Source organism: Python bivittatus, unplaced genomic scaffold, assembly GCF_059951505.1.
Source record: "Python bivittatus isolate LINGU-HERP-01145 unplaced genomic scaffold, Pbiv_v1 ctg000480_np1212, whole genome shotgun sequence".
NCBI classification, from domain to species: Eukaryota; Metazoa; Chordata; class Lepidosauria; order Squamata; family Pythonidae; genus Python; species Python bivittatus.
In genome coordinates this window covers 69,283,490-69,302,624 of record NW_028277075.1, presented here as the reverse complement: position 1 = coordinate 69,302,624, position 19,135 = coordinate 69,283,490, and the positions used below count along the sequence as shown (strand labels likewise).

The window sequence follows — 19,135 nt, the reverse complement described above, 5'->3', positions numbered from 1 at the left end:
ACTTTCTGAAGAGAAAAATGAGAGATTGGGCAAAATTTTGGACCAGTTTTTTTAAAAAGAAAAAAAAATCAGACAAAGCATGCAGGTCTGTGGTACTGCTTGGGATTCATTTGTGACGTTTGTGAATCCATTGTGAATGAATGGATTGGTTAACTTTTGTGTTGTCCGTTGATACTGGAGAAGTTGTTTGTCATTCATACCACAGATTTTGCAACTGGCGTACTATTTTCAGAGTTGGGTGCCGGGGCACCTTGGATTTCAAGCTGTGATTGATTGTCTATTCTGTACAGGGTTCCCCAGGGAGCAGCACTTGGGTCTGGTTAGTTCTTGAATGGGAGATTTTAGGGAATCCCAGAACTGTTGGCTAGTTTGGTGAGCTGAAACACATCCCTGACAGTGGCAATAGCAAATAAATTCGATATTGTTGCCAAAAAACCCTGCCTGTATGTGTTGACTCAAATGAGGTTTTATCTTTAAGTTTGTAAGATATAGGACTCTTTTTAAAAGGTGCAGCTGTGATCTTTGTTTGTCCCAATGAATATTCTGCCTGCTGACTTCAGACGGAAAGGCCTTATTATTGCAGCCTCTCTCGGGCTTGGAAATGGGGGTGGTTAATAAATGCATTAGCACTGGAATACAAGGAAACCAAGATTGTTAAATGTAAAATTAAAGGCATTGGCTTTTCTGATGATTGGGCTAGGGGAGTGAGAGTACTAAAAAGCTGTAGCTTCTTGAGAAGGAACATCAATTGGATTAAGCAGCTTGTTCTTGTTTAGTGGAAGCTTTTTTTCAATCAATAAGCAAATGATGCTGTGCAGAGAGGACCACAATCCTCCAGAGATCAAATGAAATTCATCTATAAATCAGGAAGCATGTGAATGAAGAGAAAGCTAGAGGCACTTTGTACACAGGGCTTTGGCCCCATCACTTCTGTTTTGCAATTTGAGATGCTTGGGCAAGACAGGCAGATTCCTATTGTCCATCTCCCCCACAGCTGCAAAGCCTTTGTAGGGCCGTTCCACCATTACTCTGGAGTCGCAAAATAGATCAGACAGCCATTCTGCCATTAATTCATATAGTTGAACTTTTAAATAATGCCCCCCAAGACAACCATGGAAGGAAGCAAGAAAGGGGAGGGACCCATGTTCTTTTCTTTTTTTGCACTTCCTCATTAATTGGAGGGAAAGAAATGCCCAGGCGGCTCAAATTGCTGCCTTAAATGATTGTAGGCTTTTCTCAGATTGTTTCTAGATGTCCAGCTGATTGTTTAGGGAGTGAGACTACTGGCTCGGTGGAATTCTATATCTCTATTTCTCTATCTATCTATTGGGCAAGAGAAACAAATATGAATAAATGAATTTGCTTCACAGTTCTTGAAGGTCCCTGTCTGGCACATTCTATAATGTTCTTTCAGTAGCAGACAAACACATTTTATTTTCCTTGTCCTCTTAAAGTCATGTTTTGGACACTACTTCCTTGTTAAGTATTTTCTTTGACTCTTCTTGATGTTATCCAATTGTTTTAATGCTGTATTTGATCATACTCTATTTTTACTGTATCTTTATTTTTTATTTTTATATATATATTTGCAAACCACCCTGAGCTTTCTTTTTTGATAAATAAATAATTTTAAAATCACCACCACTATCACTACCTAGAGTTTAATTAGCCTGTGGTGGGGGGGAGGGGGGAACACCCTCTCCCTAACTCCAGCGACAGAAAACTCTTGAAGGCTGGCATGAATAAAAACCCGCCTCCCAAAAAAACATATAGAGTGGATTGCTTGAAATTGATTGTGATATATAAGGGTATAATGATAATTACTCTATTGATAAATCATTGTAATGTGCATGTTTCAGCTGAAGACTGAAAATGCTGCTATATAATTATAAATCAATTAAATATTGGACTCCACTATTGGAGATCTTTCACCAAAGTATTTCAGTGCAGCCCTATTTATGCATAACCGAGTTCAATCTCTCTCCAAAATGTCTATTCCCAAGTCAAGCTGGACAGGAGATCAATCCATCCTGCTACTTTTTTTTTTCTTTTGCAAATGCATAGAAGAATTTAGCCTGGGGGGAAAGTGAGGGATGGTTGTCTCCTATTCCAACCCAGCAAAAATCTGTCTCTTATATCAAGCATCTATGAAGAATAACTGCTATTTCTGTTGCACCAATAAAGCATTTAAGGAATATTTTAAATGCAATAATTGACAAAAAAGAACTAGAAGTAGTATCATTAAACTCCATCTTAAGCAAGTTCCTGCCCTGAGAAATATTTGTCAGGATGTTCCCTGAAAACTTCCATCAGATATTACTACCAATGTTACATTGCTCAGCTGCTGCTACTTGCACGTTACTTTGACTCCTGTGAGTAATCCTTTCTGGCTTTCTTTTAAATAATTTGTTACTTCTTCTTAATCTTTTTCTCACTAAATAAATCCACTGCCTTCCATTTTTCATAATGTAATTTACCTTCCAAACCAGCGACCATCCTCATAAATCATTTTATTTGCAACAAAAGTTTGACAGACATTATAGCATCAAGGGTACATCATCACTGTTTATTAGCTCTGTCTGGGAATATGTGCATAATTAAAGACAACAGTAGTTATTAGTAACTTCCTCGTGAGATGGGTGATGTCCAAATTTGAAATATAAATAAATAATTAAATATAAATAAAATTAACACTGTTCCTATACATCTATGAGATGGCTCTGTGACCCCAATGTTCTTCTAACACTATATACACAAACACTTTTACATCACTTCTTGCAACAGTGTTTATAAAGCTGATTAACCAAACATTTTTAACCAGTTTGCACCTGTTATGCTCCCTTACTTTCATGCACACTGAAACATAACTCTGAGCTAAGTTTCACTAGATAATGTATTGTTGGCTAAATCAATTATCTCTATGTGTATGTGAATTTTTGATCTCACCTAATCCTGACCACCAATGAAAGAAAGCAGAATGTTAGTGCTAGTATTATACAGATGTGTGTTTGTGTGTGTGTGCGTGTATTGTTGGTGATATGTAGCTGTATGTAAATATGAGTGTAGAGTTCAGCTGGAGTATAAAATACTCCTTACAGATCTTCCAGGTAAGATGGAGAAATACACACAAATCTATGTTCAGTACTCCATGGTATTTACATACTCCACAACCTCGCTTTGCTATGTACCATTTAGATTAATGAATAATAGAATATTATACAGGCAAACCCAAAGGTAAAGGATAGTTGATAGTACCCTATTCCAAAGAAAATAATGGATTTTGTCACACCTCTAGATAAGGGGAGAGCAAAGCTTCAGATTACTTCTTGGGGCTTGGAATTTAGAAGCTGTCATCAACAGGGAAAGTATTGAAAACAGATTAAAAATAACACACACTTCGAACGACACTGACCAATCTTCTTTTACAGCTCACAGCAAGAAGGATGGCAGGAATAAGAAGACCAAGACTGTGTCTGTGAAGGGGAAGAGGGAAAAAAAGCATCTCTTTCAGAGATATTTACCAGCTCTCCAGTAAGGTCAGTGCACAAAAAAGATTTTTCCTCTAGCACTGCTGGCTGGTTTTCTTCTTCCTCCCCTTCAAGACCAAATTATTTAGGGACAAGAGGCAGTTCAAATCCCACAAGAGTCAATAGCATGGGCCTGTCCTTTCTTAGTAGAGGTGGGCATACTGCGCTCAACAGGCTCCTGGCAATCTTGGAGCGGTGCTGTCTTCTTTTTCTAGCCCCTGAAGCCCCCAAATCACTTCCTCTGAAAACCTGAGGATGTGATACGATTGCACACTTCTGCTATACACCCCAGTGTTGCTCAAATGATGCAGAAAATTACATTACCTGGACAGAGAATAAATTAGAAGATTGTCTAATTTTACCCTTATTCTGAGACCCTGTTCTCTATATTCTAAAAACTTTACATTGTACTTGTTTTCTGAGAGGACAATAAGTCTACATCTGTGGCTGTTGAATGAACAACGAAAAAGTGAATGTGGTATTTGAAGATTTCCACAGCACATTTTAGAAAGGTAAGAAATTAAACAGCATAAGGACTAGAATTGTTGCAATAGGTAGGAGTAAGAAAAATCTCATGTGGAATTAGGAAGTGTCTTTTCTGTACTGAGAGAATTGACTCTTCCACATCATGTTCCAAGTTTTGAGGAGTTTCAAGGAAGAAAGTTACTTCTTGGCAAAGGACAGGTTGATAAGGCAGGCAAATTATTGACTTGTCTGCAATCAGTTCGCAGCTAACTGCCCCACAGCAGGACCTTAACAACTGGACATTCATCAAACAGAACAATAAACAAGTGCAAGTTACACAGAAAGAAAGTGAAAAGAGCAAAGAAACTTACAGGAAAGATTTCATATCCAAGCCTCGGTTCCGAATCTGCCCCACCATATGATCCCAGCTCCCGGGGTTGGAGCGGCTACGGCCACCAGCTGTCCTGTGCTTGGAGCCAGCGGAGGTCCCTTGCCGTGACTGCCCACTCCGACAGCCCCGAGGGTTGCCAGTGGCTGAGGAGGAGCTGGTGTGGGACTGCAGGTGACCCAGGCTCTGGCTGGTGGTGGGCTGGTTGTGGCTGGGGTTCTGATGCTGGCTGAGTGGCTGTTGGAGGCTTTGCTGGCGCAAGAGGGTGCGCGGGCGCTGGCATTTCGGGTCTCCTGCTGAGGTGGGGATATACTCAAGGGTAGTGGCTGTGGACATGGTGGAATCCTCAAAACTTACGGAGGTGAAGGGCAAGGAAAAGGAGAAAAAGGAGAAGAAGGTAAAGGGGCAAAATTGGAGGAAGGAAAAGCAGAGTATTAAAGAGAAGATGCCCCAGCACAGCATTCTCTCAGCCAGGCATGGTTGGAAGCAACACACTGTCCTTGGGAGTTGTGCCTCAAATTCTGAATCTTTGGCAGCATAGGTCCCCTGCCTTGTGGCCATTTTGTACCCTTCCTTGACCCCAAGGTCCTTTCCAGTCTTTGGGTTCAGCATGAGAGTGCTTACAAGCCACTTTTCCTTTTCCTTCTCCCAAGCTTGTAAGGAGACTCAGAACACCAACCCTCATTTCAAAACTAATTAGACTGATTTCTGAAGGCAAATTCCCTGGTGCCTCTGCTGGGTTGCTTGTGACATGTGGCACATCCCACAACTCCTTTCCCTATTGGCTCTTTCTGAAGCCACACAGTTCCTTGAAATGGTGGTGATATTTAGAACTGTCACGTATCCTGCTCCATTTTTCCCCTAGTGGAGTTGCAGCCCCATCTTTCTCTTAAGTAGGGGTAGTACTGTCCTCCAGAGCACATCATTATATTATTAAATAACTATATGTAATGATGGTATCTGCCATCTTTACAGATAGCTTTTTATGCTTTTGAGAAGGGCCTGAGAACCAGAAACACACATTCTATAGACTGCTGAGTTGCAGGGAAAGGCTCAGAAACCTGTCCATAGACAGTGACAACCCTACAACTAAGGCAAGGGTGTTTCAGATTATTGTAGGAGTGTTGTGTTTAATGTTTGCTGACCCAGACATAGCTGTTCCTGAATGCTGTTCCTTGAGCAAGGAAACTGAGGAAACTGCTTGAGGGAGGAACTAGCTTTGCTGCTGGCACATCTGTTTCTTCAAGCCTGTGTCATTGCCAAAGAGTTGCTAGAATTAAGGGAAGACAAGATGTGTTAGCAGGAGTTTAATCTTTTTTTTTGCATCTGTGATTGTCCCTCTTCCATGGTTACTTTTCCCCTGCTCCCATCTGAGCTTAATTTTGGTCAGCTAGGAAAAAAGAAGCTGAGGAAAGGGTTCTGTGGAATTGTGAGTGAGTGTGTGTCTGCAGGTGGTTTTTTTTTTTGAGCAGAGGGGGTAAGGAAGAAGAGATACAATCAGTTGATCTTGTGTTAGCTCTCTTTGAAATGGACTTTGTTTACTTCTTGACTGTTTGGCAGGAGCAGAGCTTGACATCACAGGTTTCTTGCCATCATATCTTGTTCATTCCTCTAAAGCACCTCAGAACACTTCATAAGGCAGAAAGACCTAGGCTTAAGTTTTCTTCTAAACTCTTGATAGTAAGGGAGGAAACAGCCCTTCGTCTCTTGTCTGAAAGCAATGCTACTGTTTTCTGGTGTGGCTCTACCTGACTGGATGACATACACTGTTTTTGATCATAGGGCTATCTCTATGGATTCAGACAAATTGCAGCTCTTTTTCATTATGGTCCTTAGAGGATCTGATTTGGGGGTCATTTCACATCTCATAGAGATATACATTTCTGCACAATATTGAGCAGTGAAGAATATCTGTAGCCAAGAACTGCTTCTCGATGAGTGCATCTACATGATATACATGTCTGTAAGCAAACATCTTAGAGCCTTTTTTAAAAAATGTAATGTTTGAAGTGGCCAAAAGGGGTCTAACTACATGTGATGTACACACACACATCTATAGAGAGTGAGAGAGGGCCAGGGGTCTTTGCTGGAGTAAGAATTACCATTTCAGAAAAGAAAACGGAGTGTTCAAAAGCAGGGGAGCGTAAAAGGCCTGCCTTTAGAAAATACAAGGGAGCTGGGTAAGCCTTTTGGTGAGGCAAACCATAACATAATGAAGAAATGGCATGTGCATCTTTAAACATTTCTCTTGCCCTTTTCTTGCTGTCAATTGTAATTCTGAAAGAGGCTTTTCTAAAGTCACAAAACAAAAAATGGCACTGAGTCTCTGATACAGCTGCACATAACGTGTAGTTAGTCCCCTAGTTGAAAAAGAACAGGAGATGTAAGTGAGAAAAATAGATATGATGGCCACACACCTGTACATGTGAGAGAACCCGTGTAGGTATGATCTGTAGCCTGTGGACAGTGAAGCACAGGACAGAACATATATCTTGAAAGACAATTCAAGAAGTACAGAAAGCTGTCACAACTAACCACACAGGACAAGTCATTGAGTAACACAATGCATAACATAGCTACCCATACAGCCAAAGACAAGAGAAAAACAGGCATGGTTGATCATAATGACAGAAGACAATGCAGAAGGAAGCATGCAGGGATAAGAAGGAATTTATGATCAGGGCTGTTCATTTTCTATGAGGCTGCCCTTGCACATTTTGCCAGGAATCAAATATGCTGTGCAAGTTTTAAACTCCTGAAAAGTATCTTAGGAACAGGGGGTGGGGGGTGGGATGTCACCTCATCTCAAATCACTTCATCATCTCCATTGACTTGCCAGGGGTTCAGATAGGTGCCTTTTTCCAGCCCGACCTGCAGGCTGAATATGAGAACATCTATATGCAAGGCTATCTTATATATCTATTCTTGCCTCAAATTCTACATTTTACAGAAACTCCAATGTTGAGATCAAATGCAGATTGCAAGGACAATTCATCTGCATAATTTGTCTGAGGCACAGAATGTGTGTTTTTGTAGAATATGTTTCCCTTTATCTTCTTCTTTAAAAAAACAATATTTGAACTCCATTTATAAACAACCCTGCTTACAATTAAACTGAAAGCTGGACTTGGAGAAACGAACAGGCAAAAAAAAAAAAAAAAAAGTATGGAAAATGCATGACCAAGTATAATGCAGCTGAATACAACAGGGTGATTGAATAAGCAAACTGGTGAAACTGTTCCATTTAGGAAAGATATATTTGGGTACAGTATTCCCTGAAAGGCATGGCTGGCCATTTGTCTGAGTATCTCACAAAGACAGCCAATCGCTGAAACAGGCAGATGAACATGTGAAAGGAGAGAGGAGCACAGTCAGCTGATCACCCAGCAGTCTTATTGCTCCTAACATTTTCTAGAGCAGCCAGATGGGGTTAGTAGTCACAAAATAGTCATATGTCACTTGTGTAAAAAGTAAAGCCAAACCAGTTCTTAAGCATAACTAAGAACATTCAGAAACTAAGATCTCATAGCAGTTGGGATCTATCATATTTTGCTTGCTGCTGACCCTGGCCTGAAACCATCTTTACTCAAATCAGCAAAATTGCTTATGGAAGTCATAACAAAATAATTGTTGCATTTTTGTACGGTGAAGAGTAGTCAGGAGATAGGTAGGTAGGTAGGTAGGTAGGTAGGTAGGTAGGTAGGTAGGTAGATAGATAGGTAGATAGATAGATAGATAGATAGATAGATAGATAGATAGATAGATAGATAGATAGATAGATAGATAGATAAAAGGCAGAGAGAGAAAGGAGAACTGTGAAAATCTGTGTAAGAAAAGAGTCACTTCTCTCCCCATTTCCTACTTTGGGATATGTTTTAGGTACTGCTGCTTATGTACTGACCACCTCTAAGCTTAACCTACCTCCTGCTTGGTACAAGGCAGAAATCAGCCTTTCTCCTCCCTGCTTGTTCCACATGTAGTGACCTCATTTCTGTTTTCTATCAAATCCTAAATTAGTCCAATTTTCAGCCTCTCAGTCACAGGAAACTAAAATTGGCTCCTCCAGGCCGGGAGCAAGTGGAATACATACATTTCTGTCAAGGTAGTGAGAAGCAGCCCCAGTGCTTTAAGTACTGTACCAGCCACACCTGGCCCTCTGTCATATCTACAAATACATCTGATAGCTACCATCCAGTTTCTATCACAAAGCCACTGTGCAAGCAAACAGACAGAAGGGCTATCTCAGCCAGACAGACAAAGCAAAGTAGCACTCCATCACAACAACGCACATGCCAGATACAGGGACAAGAGTCTCCATTGGGAGGGATATATATATACATATATATATCGGATTGGTTTACTCCACAGGAAATGCTATATGATCAAAAGACCTCTAAATCTGGGACTAAATGTCAGGAAAATATGAATACGCTGCTTATGTATTCATTTACACCCTGGATAAATACTGTCTTCCCCAAACATTTATTTACTTACATTCTCTGCATGATAATAAATGGCGACAGAATAGATGAAACCTGATTTTTTGCTTTGAAATAGGTAGAACAGAGTCCTGGAAGGTATCTCAAATCAGATGGTTTTAAAAGACATAACTGAGAAAGTAAATTGAGCTGCATGTACATTCTGGGTAGCTGCAGACCAGCAACTGATGGTAGGCTTCAGAGTGAATGATTCTGTGGGCACATATACCTTAGGGCAAATCTTTGCTTCCAGTTATGGTGGATGATAAAATATTCTATCATAGGAGTTGCTGTAAAAAATGTTCCAACTCAATCAGTCCAAGCCTCTTCTGATAATAACATGTATTTCTGATATTATTCTGTTTAGATATTATGAGCTTTGAGTTTGCAGCTGAGAGTAGAACAGGAAGCAGCATTATAAAACAGCTTCCCCCACACATTTTCATATTAAAGAGATCCCTTGAAGACCTATAGATCAGAAGAAGAGCTGCCCCAGGGATGTTGATTCCTTACAAAAAAGGGGCATGGTTCCAAAATGATCCCAGGGCACACCCTGTTTAAGTTAAACAGGTCAATGCCTTGAGAGGGGACCACAGAGAGACCCTATATTTACCATGCTGAAATCCATGATGTATTAAAAAAAGAGCTGTCAAATATACTTAAAGCCTCTAAAAGAAAGTAATTCTTGGAAATGCAAAAGATCCAGCTGGAGGAACTTTTCACTGACACTGGAGCTTACAGATACTAGTCTGATGACTGGTCTGGTAAGAAGGACAGGTGGTAGGACCAGATTTACTGTGTCACCAGCACACAGGTTGAACTCCATGGGTCATGGAAAGAGCCATAATGTAATCTTGCAAGTCATAGGAGCAGCAAGGTGAGCCTGGTTATTGTGACAATAGCAAACCAGCGTTGTCAGTTCTGATGTCTCCAAGCTTACAAGCCCTTAATAATACTGATTATTAAAGCACATTTTATTCTCAGTGGACTAATAAAATACTTTGAAAACAGTGATTGGCAGCCTGAAGCACCATAGAAATATCCATGATAAAATCGTTATCCCATTAATCCATACAGCATGAGATTTGTTTGCTATTTCCATCAAAGCAGCACACACTGACACGGAAACCACTTCTGCCACAGAATGTGCCTTGCCTCAGGGGTGGGAACTGTGCCACACAAGCAGCACCAAAGCTCTTTCATCATGTGCAACATTCTCCACATATAACTATTACTAATATGTACTTCAGATGTCATGGGGTTCTTGGAAAGACGTTATTGAGTGGGCACCCTCTCTAGCAAGACCTTTATTACTGCCTGTTCTCCTTTCCACTAGCTTTGCCTCTCCTCTTGGACCCAATCTATACTGTCACACACAGAGGAAGTAGAAGCTGCTGCTCTTGTCTCCATTTATCCAATGAGAGCACATGAACAAGCAAAGACAGTAAGAGGAGGAGTAGAGTCAGGGAACAGCAGGATTTGTTAGAAGGCTCATTTTTAGGGTGTTGGCCACCAAAAGTGTCTGGTAAATGACAAGCTATCTTAATAGTTGCATAAAAGAATCCTTATTAAGAGAAGCTTGGCCATTAGTGTTTAAGTCTATATTCAGTGCTAGTGTTCAGCCAGACTCAGCTTCCATTCTTCCTTTCTTCCTTATCAGAAGTTCTTTTAAATTTGATGAAAATAAGCAAGCAAATCCAATAAATTATGCCTAACTGAGGTATTTTTCAGTACCTCAGGTTTTTTTTCCAATTTAGTTACAAGAGGTTTGTTCATCATCAAACATAAGACCCATATTCTAGGTCATCAGACTTTGGTCTGTGACTAAGAACATAACACAATAATAGATTTCACAGAGAAATTCCTTAGGGGGAGCTCCTTAGGGAATATCTGACACAACAAGTGCTTTACTAGTCCCTTGCTCCTTCCCTTTTATAATAGTTTACCAATTTTGAGAAATTACATTGTGATTCTCTTGCAAAAGAGTAAACAATGAACGCTGGATTCAAATTAGTTTTAGAAACCGGGAGAATATATGAATACAAACTTTTTGCTTAAGATACTGAAAGCTTTTGTGACTGCAGAAGGATGGGAATGAATCACATGTCTAAAGTGCACACTCTAGAATTATGTTGTAACTCACAGTATATTTACTCTGAAGCACCCAGCAATGTAGCCGTTAATGAAAAATCTGTGGTCAGTTGGAAAGACATTTAGACTGACCCAGCTGGAGTGAAGCATTTACATGCTTATGTGCAATCTACCCCAAAGCATTAGAAAGGTCAAAACTTTTTTCTCTCAGACTTTTAACCTTCTTCCTTTTTCGAGGAACACAACCATCTGCCTCAAGACCTCTTATTTATTCCCACCACACTGTGACTATTCTGTTACAGTATCGTAATGACAGCATTTACACTTTTCTGCGCTTCTCTGGACTTCAGCACAAAGATCGCTATGGGATTTGGGCATGTTTGTCCTCCGTGCTCCTAGCTGCGATGCCTTTTGGGCCAGCGGGCCAGGTCATGCCCGGCCTGGGATGCACTCTCACTCACTTGGAAAAGCTGAGCTTCCCTGCTGCTAGGTGGCTCTGCACCATTTGCCATCGGCCTCTCCCCGCCTTCCCAATGCTGGGCTCGCTGTGGGCAGACACGCTGCTCTTCATGCCGTCCTCTTGGAGCTGCTGCCTCTCTCCGTGGCATCCTTCTCGCTCTCCTGCCAACCCAGCTGTGGCTGAGGCAGCCAACTTTGCACCTGACAGCAATGAGCCACTATGATATGTCAGGAAAGAAAGGTGGCAGGTGGCAATGAGAAGGAGGTCACATGAAGAAGAGGAGAACAGACGGAAAGAGAGAGAGAGAGAGAACGAGAAAAGAGAGACAGACAGACAAGGGACAGACAGACAGACAGAGAGAAAGAGAGATATCAGCACTGCAAAAGAAAGGGCCAAGGAGAGCCTTTGTCCCAGTCAAAGGCAGCAGGCGGCCCTGGCTTGTGACGTTATGATTGCAGCCAAAGTTAATTCCATAGACAACGAAGGGTTGAACAATGGATAAGACCGTTAGGAGAGGCACTGTGCAGGCGAAGGGAGAAAAAAGCAATGTTAGTGAGAGAGCTTACCACTACCATCACCATCACCACACAGTGCAGATGCAGAGAATACGCTGAGAGGGTGACCAAAACGGGCAACCCCATCCTGTGCTGCAGAAAAGGAGTGGGTGGGTGAGGGAGAGGAGAGCCAAAGGAACCAGGGGACAGGGAGGGAAGGTGCTGGCCTTTCTCAGTGAGTTGCTTGGCAGGGGTTCTCAAACCACTGGAAGCACCTTGCAAGTCTAGCAGGGTAAAAACCTGAGCTGAGACCTTAAGACAAAAGGAGGGCAGTGGCTCCTGATTAGGATTTAAGGCTTTAAGTTGCTATCCAGTGCCAACCCTTTCGGTCAGCTGAAATCATAATGGACTTATTAGATCCAAACCCACCTATGAAATCAGCCATATGATTGAGAAGCCTACTTCAAATGTTATGAGTCAATGACTTAATCTGGTTTCAACACACCTACCAGTACAGTATTTTGCATTTCACTGGGACCAGTATTTGAGCCCCGGGTGACAGAGAGTTCCTGGGGCAACAGAGACACACGTCTGACATTCCATGGGTACTAGCCGGTAGTTGTGAACCACTGAATGAAAGAGCAGGATAGAAAGAGAAGGGAGGAGGGGTTGCTCGTCTCCATGGTGGTATGTCCATGGGGAGGGGGTGGAGTGCAGGGGGAGAGGGAAGAAGAGGAGGGGGAGAGGGAAGCAGGAAGGGGCAGGTGGGAAAGAGGGTGTGCATATACTCACTATGGATGATCAAATCAGTTAAAGAGAAACTCACTTGAGGGAAAGTCGTGGATCACCATATGGGGCGTAAGGTGATATGTTTAGTATAAACTCCTTGGGAGGGTAGGAGCTCCATTTCTGCTGCACTGTGTTGTCATTGTTATTCCAAAAGTCTCTGTCTAGATCACTAGATCAGCCGGTGAGAGGGGAGAAAAAAAAAACAAAGGGAAATACAAGAGAGAGAATCTAAATTCCTGCAAGGGGAGGAAGGAGAAAAAAAAAATAACCCAAATGAGAGACAGCAAGGTTAGAGTGTTGACTTCTCCTCCTGTGGAAGGTAAAGCTCTGTGCCTCATACCATGTGTCCACACATACACACATACACACTCAGATGAGGTATAGATGGGCAGAGCTGGAAAAAGATCAGAGCAGGCATCTCCAGAGCTGATGGTGAGGGAGAACGAGAAGGAGAGAGAGGGATGCAGGTTAAAGAAACTTCTGTTAAATGACTCTAAGCCTTGCTTCCTCAGGACTCTACTTTGTCTCTTACCTGCACTCCTCCTTTTGGGGGGCAGGGGATATTTTGCCTTTCTGTATCTTCTCCATCCAAAGTGGGTATTGTGGAAAGTAAAGCAGCACCTTGGACAATAGCAGCACTCTTATAAAACAGTGGGAACATTAGCTAGATCTATTGCTGTTGTGGAGACAAAGGAATCTTTTCCAGTTTCCTGTGCAGAATTTGTGTACCAGACTGGAGAGAAGTAACAAAAGCCCAATTAGCAAAGATCCTTGAGAGTAAGTTAATTGATCATTCCCATGAGATCATTCCCAAAAGATACTGGAATAGGTAGTTATTTAGATTCCTTTCATCAAGTATATAATAAAGTGATGGTGGGAAAAGAGGCATCAGTATTATGGAAGAGCCTTAGCCCATTCTCAGTTTTCATACTGAATTTAGGGGCACTTACACATGGGTGCTTTGCGGCAGCTGAATCTGCTCTGAACCTAACTGATTTATTGACAATAGTGGTATTCTAGATCCATGTCAGCTGCATGTATCTGAAATTGCAGCCAAGCTAGTCTTTTCACCTGGACTGCTACAGCTTTGCACTGAGTCCACTCTTCTACTGGTAGGAACTCTTTCCTCAACCATTCTCCTGGCTCATGTCTCTAACAACCTTCACATAAGTTCAGAAACTTCAGTGTTGCTCTTGGGCATTTTAAGCTAATAGGCACAAAGACAACTGTAGGTTGGCTTCAAACTGTTTCTGAAGGAATGGGGGTGGGAATAGTGGTCCCCTGAATAGATAGAAATGATTCTTCATTGGAGCAAGAGCTTGGCTTTGAACTTTCTTCCTGTCCTTGTCATTACAGCTTTGGAACATGGGAAGTGATAAAACCTTAGATGCTTGTCCACAGGAAGAGGCCCCACTCAGCCTGAGGGATGTGGCATTTCCTTGCATAGATCTTCTGCTCAGCTGTGCAGAAGGAGCCAAGGAGGGTGAGCTGCCTCAGGCTGGAGTCTGTGGGCTGACAGTGCTTGCTAAGTAGGTTATATCATCATTCTGTAAACAGCTAGAGCCTAACCAACCATCTCCTCCTAAATTTAGAGTGCCTCCAATGGCAATTAAGTCACAGCATATGAGATCTTACCATAGCCTTTGAAGTCAAATGGTTGTCTGACAAACTTATTAGAGACATCAAAGGTTCCTTGCAGGCTATCTGCTTGCATCCACTTCTCTTACCACTCACCTACTGTCTTTGCCATTTTCAGGAATTAAAAGCCTTTCTGATGGCTTCTTGAAGCACATATAGAGGGAAGATGAAAAGCTTGCTATAAAGGACAGCTGTGGTTCACCAAGGAACTCAAGGTTCATCCACAAGGTACCAAGAATGGAAACAAAGGGAAAAGTGTTGCAAAAAAGTGGAGAAGCCAACCTCTCCGCTATGCCTGCCTGCCTGTTTCCTTCATCATGTGGCAAGCATCTTCAGGCCAGAGTTTTTGTAGAGTCCTTTCAATACAGGGTTAAGGAAGTAAACATGTTTGCAGCTGCAGAGTGTAAGAAGAGAGTCTCAGATTCCTCTCTGAAACTGTCCCAGTGTTTACTGTCAGCTCTGACGGAAGAAACATCTTGGGGCTATTGTTGTGTGGTGGTCTTGATCCACCCTCAGCATAATTATCCATGACCTCCAGATAAGATGCGCAGAGGTCAAAGCACACAGGGAAACAACTATCAGCATCACAGATTTATGATAGCCTTGGAGCACTGCATTCATGGATCTGATTCAGCTAAGGGTTTGGCTAATAGTGTCACCCAGAACCATAAGCTACTGATAAGACCATGCATCCAGGGAATTAACAAACAACTACATATGAGCACACATTTTCAACATACATATATACATATTTTCACACACACAAAAACATAAATACCTATTTATATATTATGCACAGTTATACATATGCATAATTACATATAAAGGCATGCACAAAACATGAATGCACACAGAGGGACAGAAATTTTATCAACTGGTTTGTACCCAACTGAAGATGATTCAGGCAGAACTGTAGATGCCCATACTTTTTAAGGTAACACTTATTTTACTAAATCACCATAGCTCCAGGGGCAATAACCAAGGTTCCTTCATCCAGCTTTTCCACTGAACGTCATCAAGCAAATCTCAAAACTCCACAGCGTTCTTTAGTGTAGAAAATTAGATTTGGGAATCCCATAGGCAGATGTCAGAGAAGAACTGAGGGAAAGCTTGGGTGATTATATCAGAAGGTGAAACAGCTATTTTATGGAAATTATTACTTAATCATGCTTTCCAGAAGTGTAACATTTTAAAGAATTCCTGAAGATGAGATTATATATCAGTCCCACTACAAGGGAGCATAGATATCAAAAATTCAAATTATGGGACCATGACAGAGAAACATCAACTCACTGTGATGTATTGCTATGCGCAATGGTCATAAAAATTTAACTCACCTTAAAATATCCTTGCAATATGAAATAAAAGAAATGGGTGAATGATGATGCATTTTCAGTTGAGTTATATGTAGAGCTATACTGGTATATCAAGGAAATAACTAAGGCAACCATAAAGGCTTCTAACATCCCACTGTCTGTCACAGTAGCTTCACATGCCAGGAGAAGATTAGTTACTGTTATGTGTCCTTATTTTGCTTCCATAAGCAATGTCTAAAGGATAGGTCTAATTCTCTTCTGTGTAACTAAACCTGTACTTCTAAACAACTTATTACAGAGACTTCCATGTAAACATTTATGTGGTTGTACAATAAGTCTTTTCTATTCCTCTGGATACTAACTCTGACACTATAGCTAACCATGACACTAAATCGTACTGCAGGGATGGGAACATATTGTCCAGACGTTGCTCAACTGCAAGTCTTAGCACCTTTCACTATCAACCATGTTGCCTGGGGCTGCTAGGAGTTGCAGTCTATTAACATCTGGAGGACCATAGAGTTGAAAATATCAATTGACTGCTCTTCCATGTAGAGAATTTATCATTTGTCAAAAGATGGAAGAAAAATTAATCTTTTCTACTGACTGGAATATAACAAGTGAGAATGGCTTACACATTAGATAACACTGGGCATTTCTTAGAAAGCTTGCATCTGTTAATATATGGGAAAGAAGATAACATCTGAAATAGAGGAATGTGTCTGGAAAAAATTGGTTGGCCACTTACACATCGTTAAAAAAGCATGCGAAAGAGAAAACAATTTTACAAAGTTTGCATGTGTTAGCTTTTATACACAAATGAATGTTTTGAAATGATGGCTACAGGACATGTTTCACAATAGTGGGAAACACATTGTTGAGGTGACTTATGTCCAGCTTATTGCTCATGTGCTAACAGCTCTCCCTTCTTATGGCTCCTTAAGCTGGGCTGTGTTTTAAAAAAGAAGATAGAAGGCTACGATATGAGGAAGTGTTAATGGAGCAGATATAATTGTACATGGTATGGGCCTGGGAAAGGATGGAAGGCAGATAACAAGAATTTAATAGATTTTGAAATCTTGAGCCTTTGGGGGAATGCATTAAACCTGGAATCATCAGATATGGGATATTACAAAGAAGGGAAGGCCGCTATCTAGGTAACTCAAAGTGCTGAGCTAATACAAGAAGGAATATTAATATGCTGAATGTTGAAACAGAATTATTTGATGAGGGGGTTGCAGAACAACATGGTGTTTATGGAAACAGAGGAACAATTACCCAAACTGAACAATATGAATAATGTGCAAGACTATATGGAATATAGCTGCACTTAGATTTGGAGTGATAGGGTTGTAAAGGAGATAGGAATGTGGTTTTAGGACCACTGGAATCAGAATGACTAGAAATACCTTGTTTTCAGATACAAAGTTGTTTGAAGGTATAATACCCAACATATCCCTGCAAAGTATCTTTATGCAATGACTGATTCAAACACCTCAAACCCATTCACTCCAATAATTCCTACTGGGACTTACTTAATGGCTTTCTTTTCACTCCGGCATCGGCTGGAATCTGGAGTTCCCACAGTCTCCAAGGAGTTTTTATAACGCTTGCCCTAAAATGAAATGAAGCAGAGAAGTGGAGGATAAATACTTATTTGAAAGGAGGAATTTGGGAGTGACCTCTATAAAAGTATTCTGTAAGGGAAAAAAACTCTCTACCATACACATACATTCATATCAAACACATATTTTCATTACTATAGTAATGCCTCTGCCATGTTAAGGCTGAAAGCAGAGCACTCTTTTAACAGGGCTGAGCAATGCTTTAGATTTAATTCTGAAATGGTGCTTTGGAGGCATGCATGTAGCACCTTTCAGTAATTTTTTAAAGCAGCATTTTTTTTCTGGGATTATGCAGCAACTTCAGAGGGCAATCTGAGAAGAAGGTGACATTGCTTTAAAGAACTGCAGACTGAAGTTACACTCCAGCTCCCATGTGGTCTGAAGAACCTTTGAGGCACTGCATAGCCCTAATAATTAAAAGTAGCTGGAGACCTACCAGAAATACAAAACAAAGTGAGACTTAAGCTCACTTTGCTTAAATGAGCTTAAAACTTGCAATGATCACATGACACCTCCACTTCCAAGTGACACTTCCCCAGGATGGCACCATGTTAGATTTTCTAGAACCAGAGTTTATGAAGAGTGGGGCTAACAACATAAGGATGGAAGACGTAAATAGTGTAAGATGGTATTATGAATACTTGGAGAATCACTTGCCTTCTCACTAATTAGTCTTCAGCTGTTAGCTTTCATTGAAGTTTCATATCAAGAAATTGATCCAGCAAGCCAAAACCTCCATTTTGAACTATTCTTGGAATAGTTTTGTTAACATGTAAGGGCAAGAAGCATCTCTTATGTGGTATGCAACAAAAGCACTTGAGGTCTTTTCAGTTAAATTACTGAGATCTAAATTGATTATACTATACAAATATAAGTAGTCCTTGTTTAATGATTACTTGTTCAGTGACTGTTCGAAATTATGACAGCACTGAATGAGTGGTACTTATGACCTGTCCTCAAACTTCCAGCCATCTCAGCACTCCTGTGGTCACGTGATCATGATCTGGGCACTTGGCAACTGGCTTGCACTTACAATGGTTGCAGCATTCTACAACCACATAATCACCATTTGCAACCTTCCCCACAGTTTCCCACAAGAAAAGTCAATGAGGAAGCCTGCAAGGAAGGTCACAAGTCACTCCTGAATTCGCTTGTACCCTCCCCCATCCAACAACAGCCACCCCTGACTCTACTGAGCTCACGTTGCATGGGTTACTCATGTACCCTCCCCCACCTGGCAGCAGCACCCCCAGCCCAGCTGTGCTCATGCCATGCCATGCCTTGCTGGCCACCAGGGCACCCTCCCCCACCTGGAAACAGCCATCTACAGCCCTGTCTCATGGGTCATCTACACATTCTCCCCAGCCTGGCAGCAGCCACTCCCAGCCCAGCCATGCTCATGCCAGTCTCCCCCAGCCATCCATGCACCCTCCCCCCCCCGGCAGCAGGCGTTTACCTGCCTGCCAGCCTACTTGCAAGCCCCCTGGGGCTCACTTAACAACCTGCGATCCTCACTTAATGACAGCAATGGAGAATGCCAGGACTGACATAGCACTTTAGAGCCGCGTTGCTTAACAATGGAAATTCCAGTCCCAATTTCCATTGTTAAGTGAGGACTACCTGTAACACATATAGTGGTACCTCTAGTTACGAACGCCCCTCCTTACAAATTTTTCAAGATACGACCAGCTCCGGCCCCAAAAATTTACCTCTACTTGCGAACTCCGCCTCTACTTACGAACCGGATCTGCGGCCATTTTCCCTGCTGCCACGCGGTCGCGGCTTCCTGTGGGCGAGATCGCGGTAGCAAGGAGACGTTCGGTGAGGCTTGTGGTGTGTTTTGTGGTGTTTGGAAGGTTTTTGT

General features: G+C 41.6%; 1 protein-coding gene across 2 annotated transcripts in view; it reads right to left on the bottom strand.

Annotated features, from left to right (window-relative positions):
- The window catches only part of SYT7 (synaptotagmin 7), a 236,344-nt gene that overhangs the window by 56,891 nt on the left and 160,318 nt on the right, over positions 1–19,135 (bottom strand). Inside the window, exons 3-6 of one of the 2 annotated variants that reach the window (XM_088146197.1) lie at positions 17,182–17,261; positions 12,730–12,861; positions 11,411–11,626; positions 4,364–4,732 (exon numbers count right to left, since the gene is read on the bottom strand). In XM_088146197.1, the coding sequence (XP_088002323.1) occupies positions 4,364–4,732; positions 11,411–11,626; positions 12,730–12,861; positions 17,182–17,261 (797 nt within the window). The remainder of the gene's footprint in view (positions 1–4,363; positions 4,733–11,410; positions 11,627–12,729; positions 12,862–17,181; positions 17,262–19,135) is intronic. The other variant, XM_025165022.2, reaches the window with a different exon arrangement.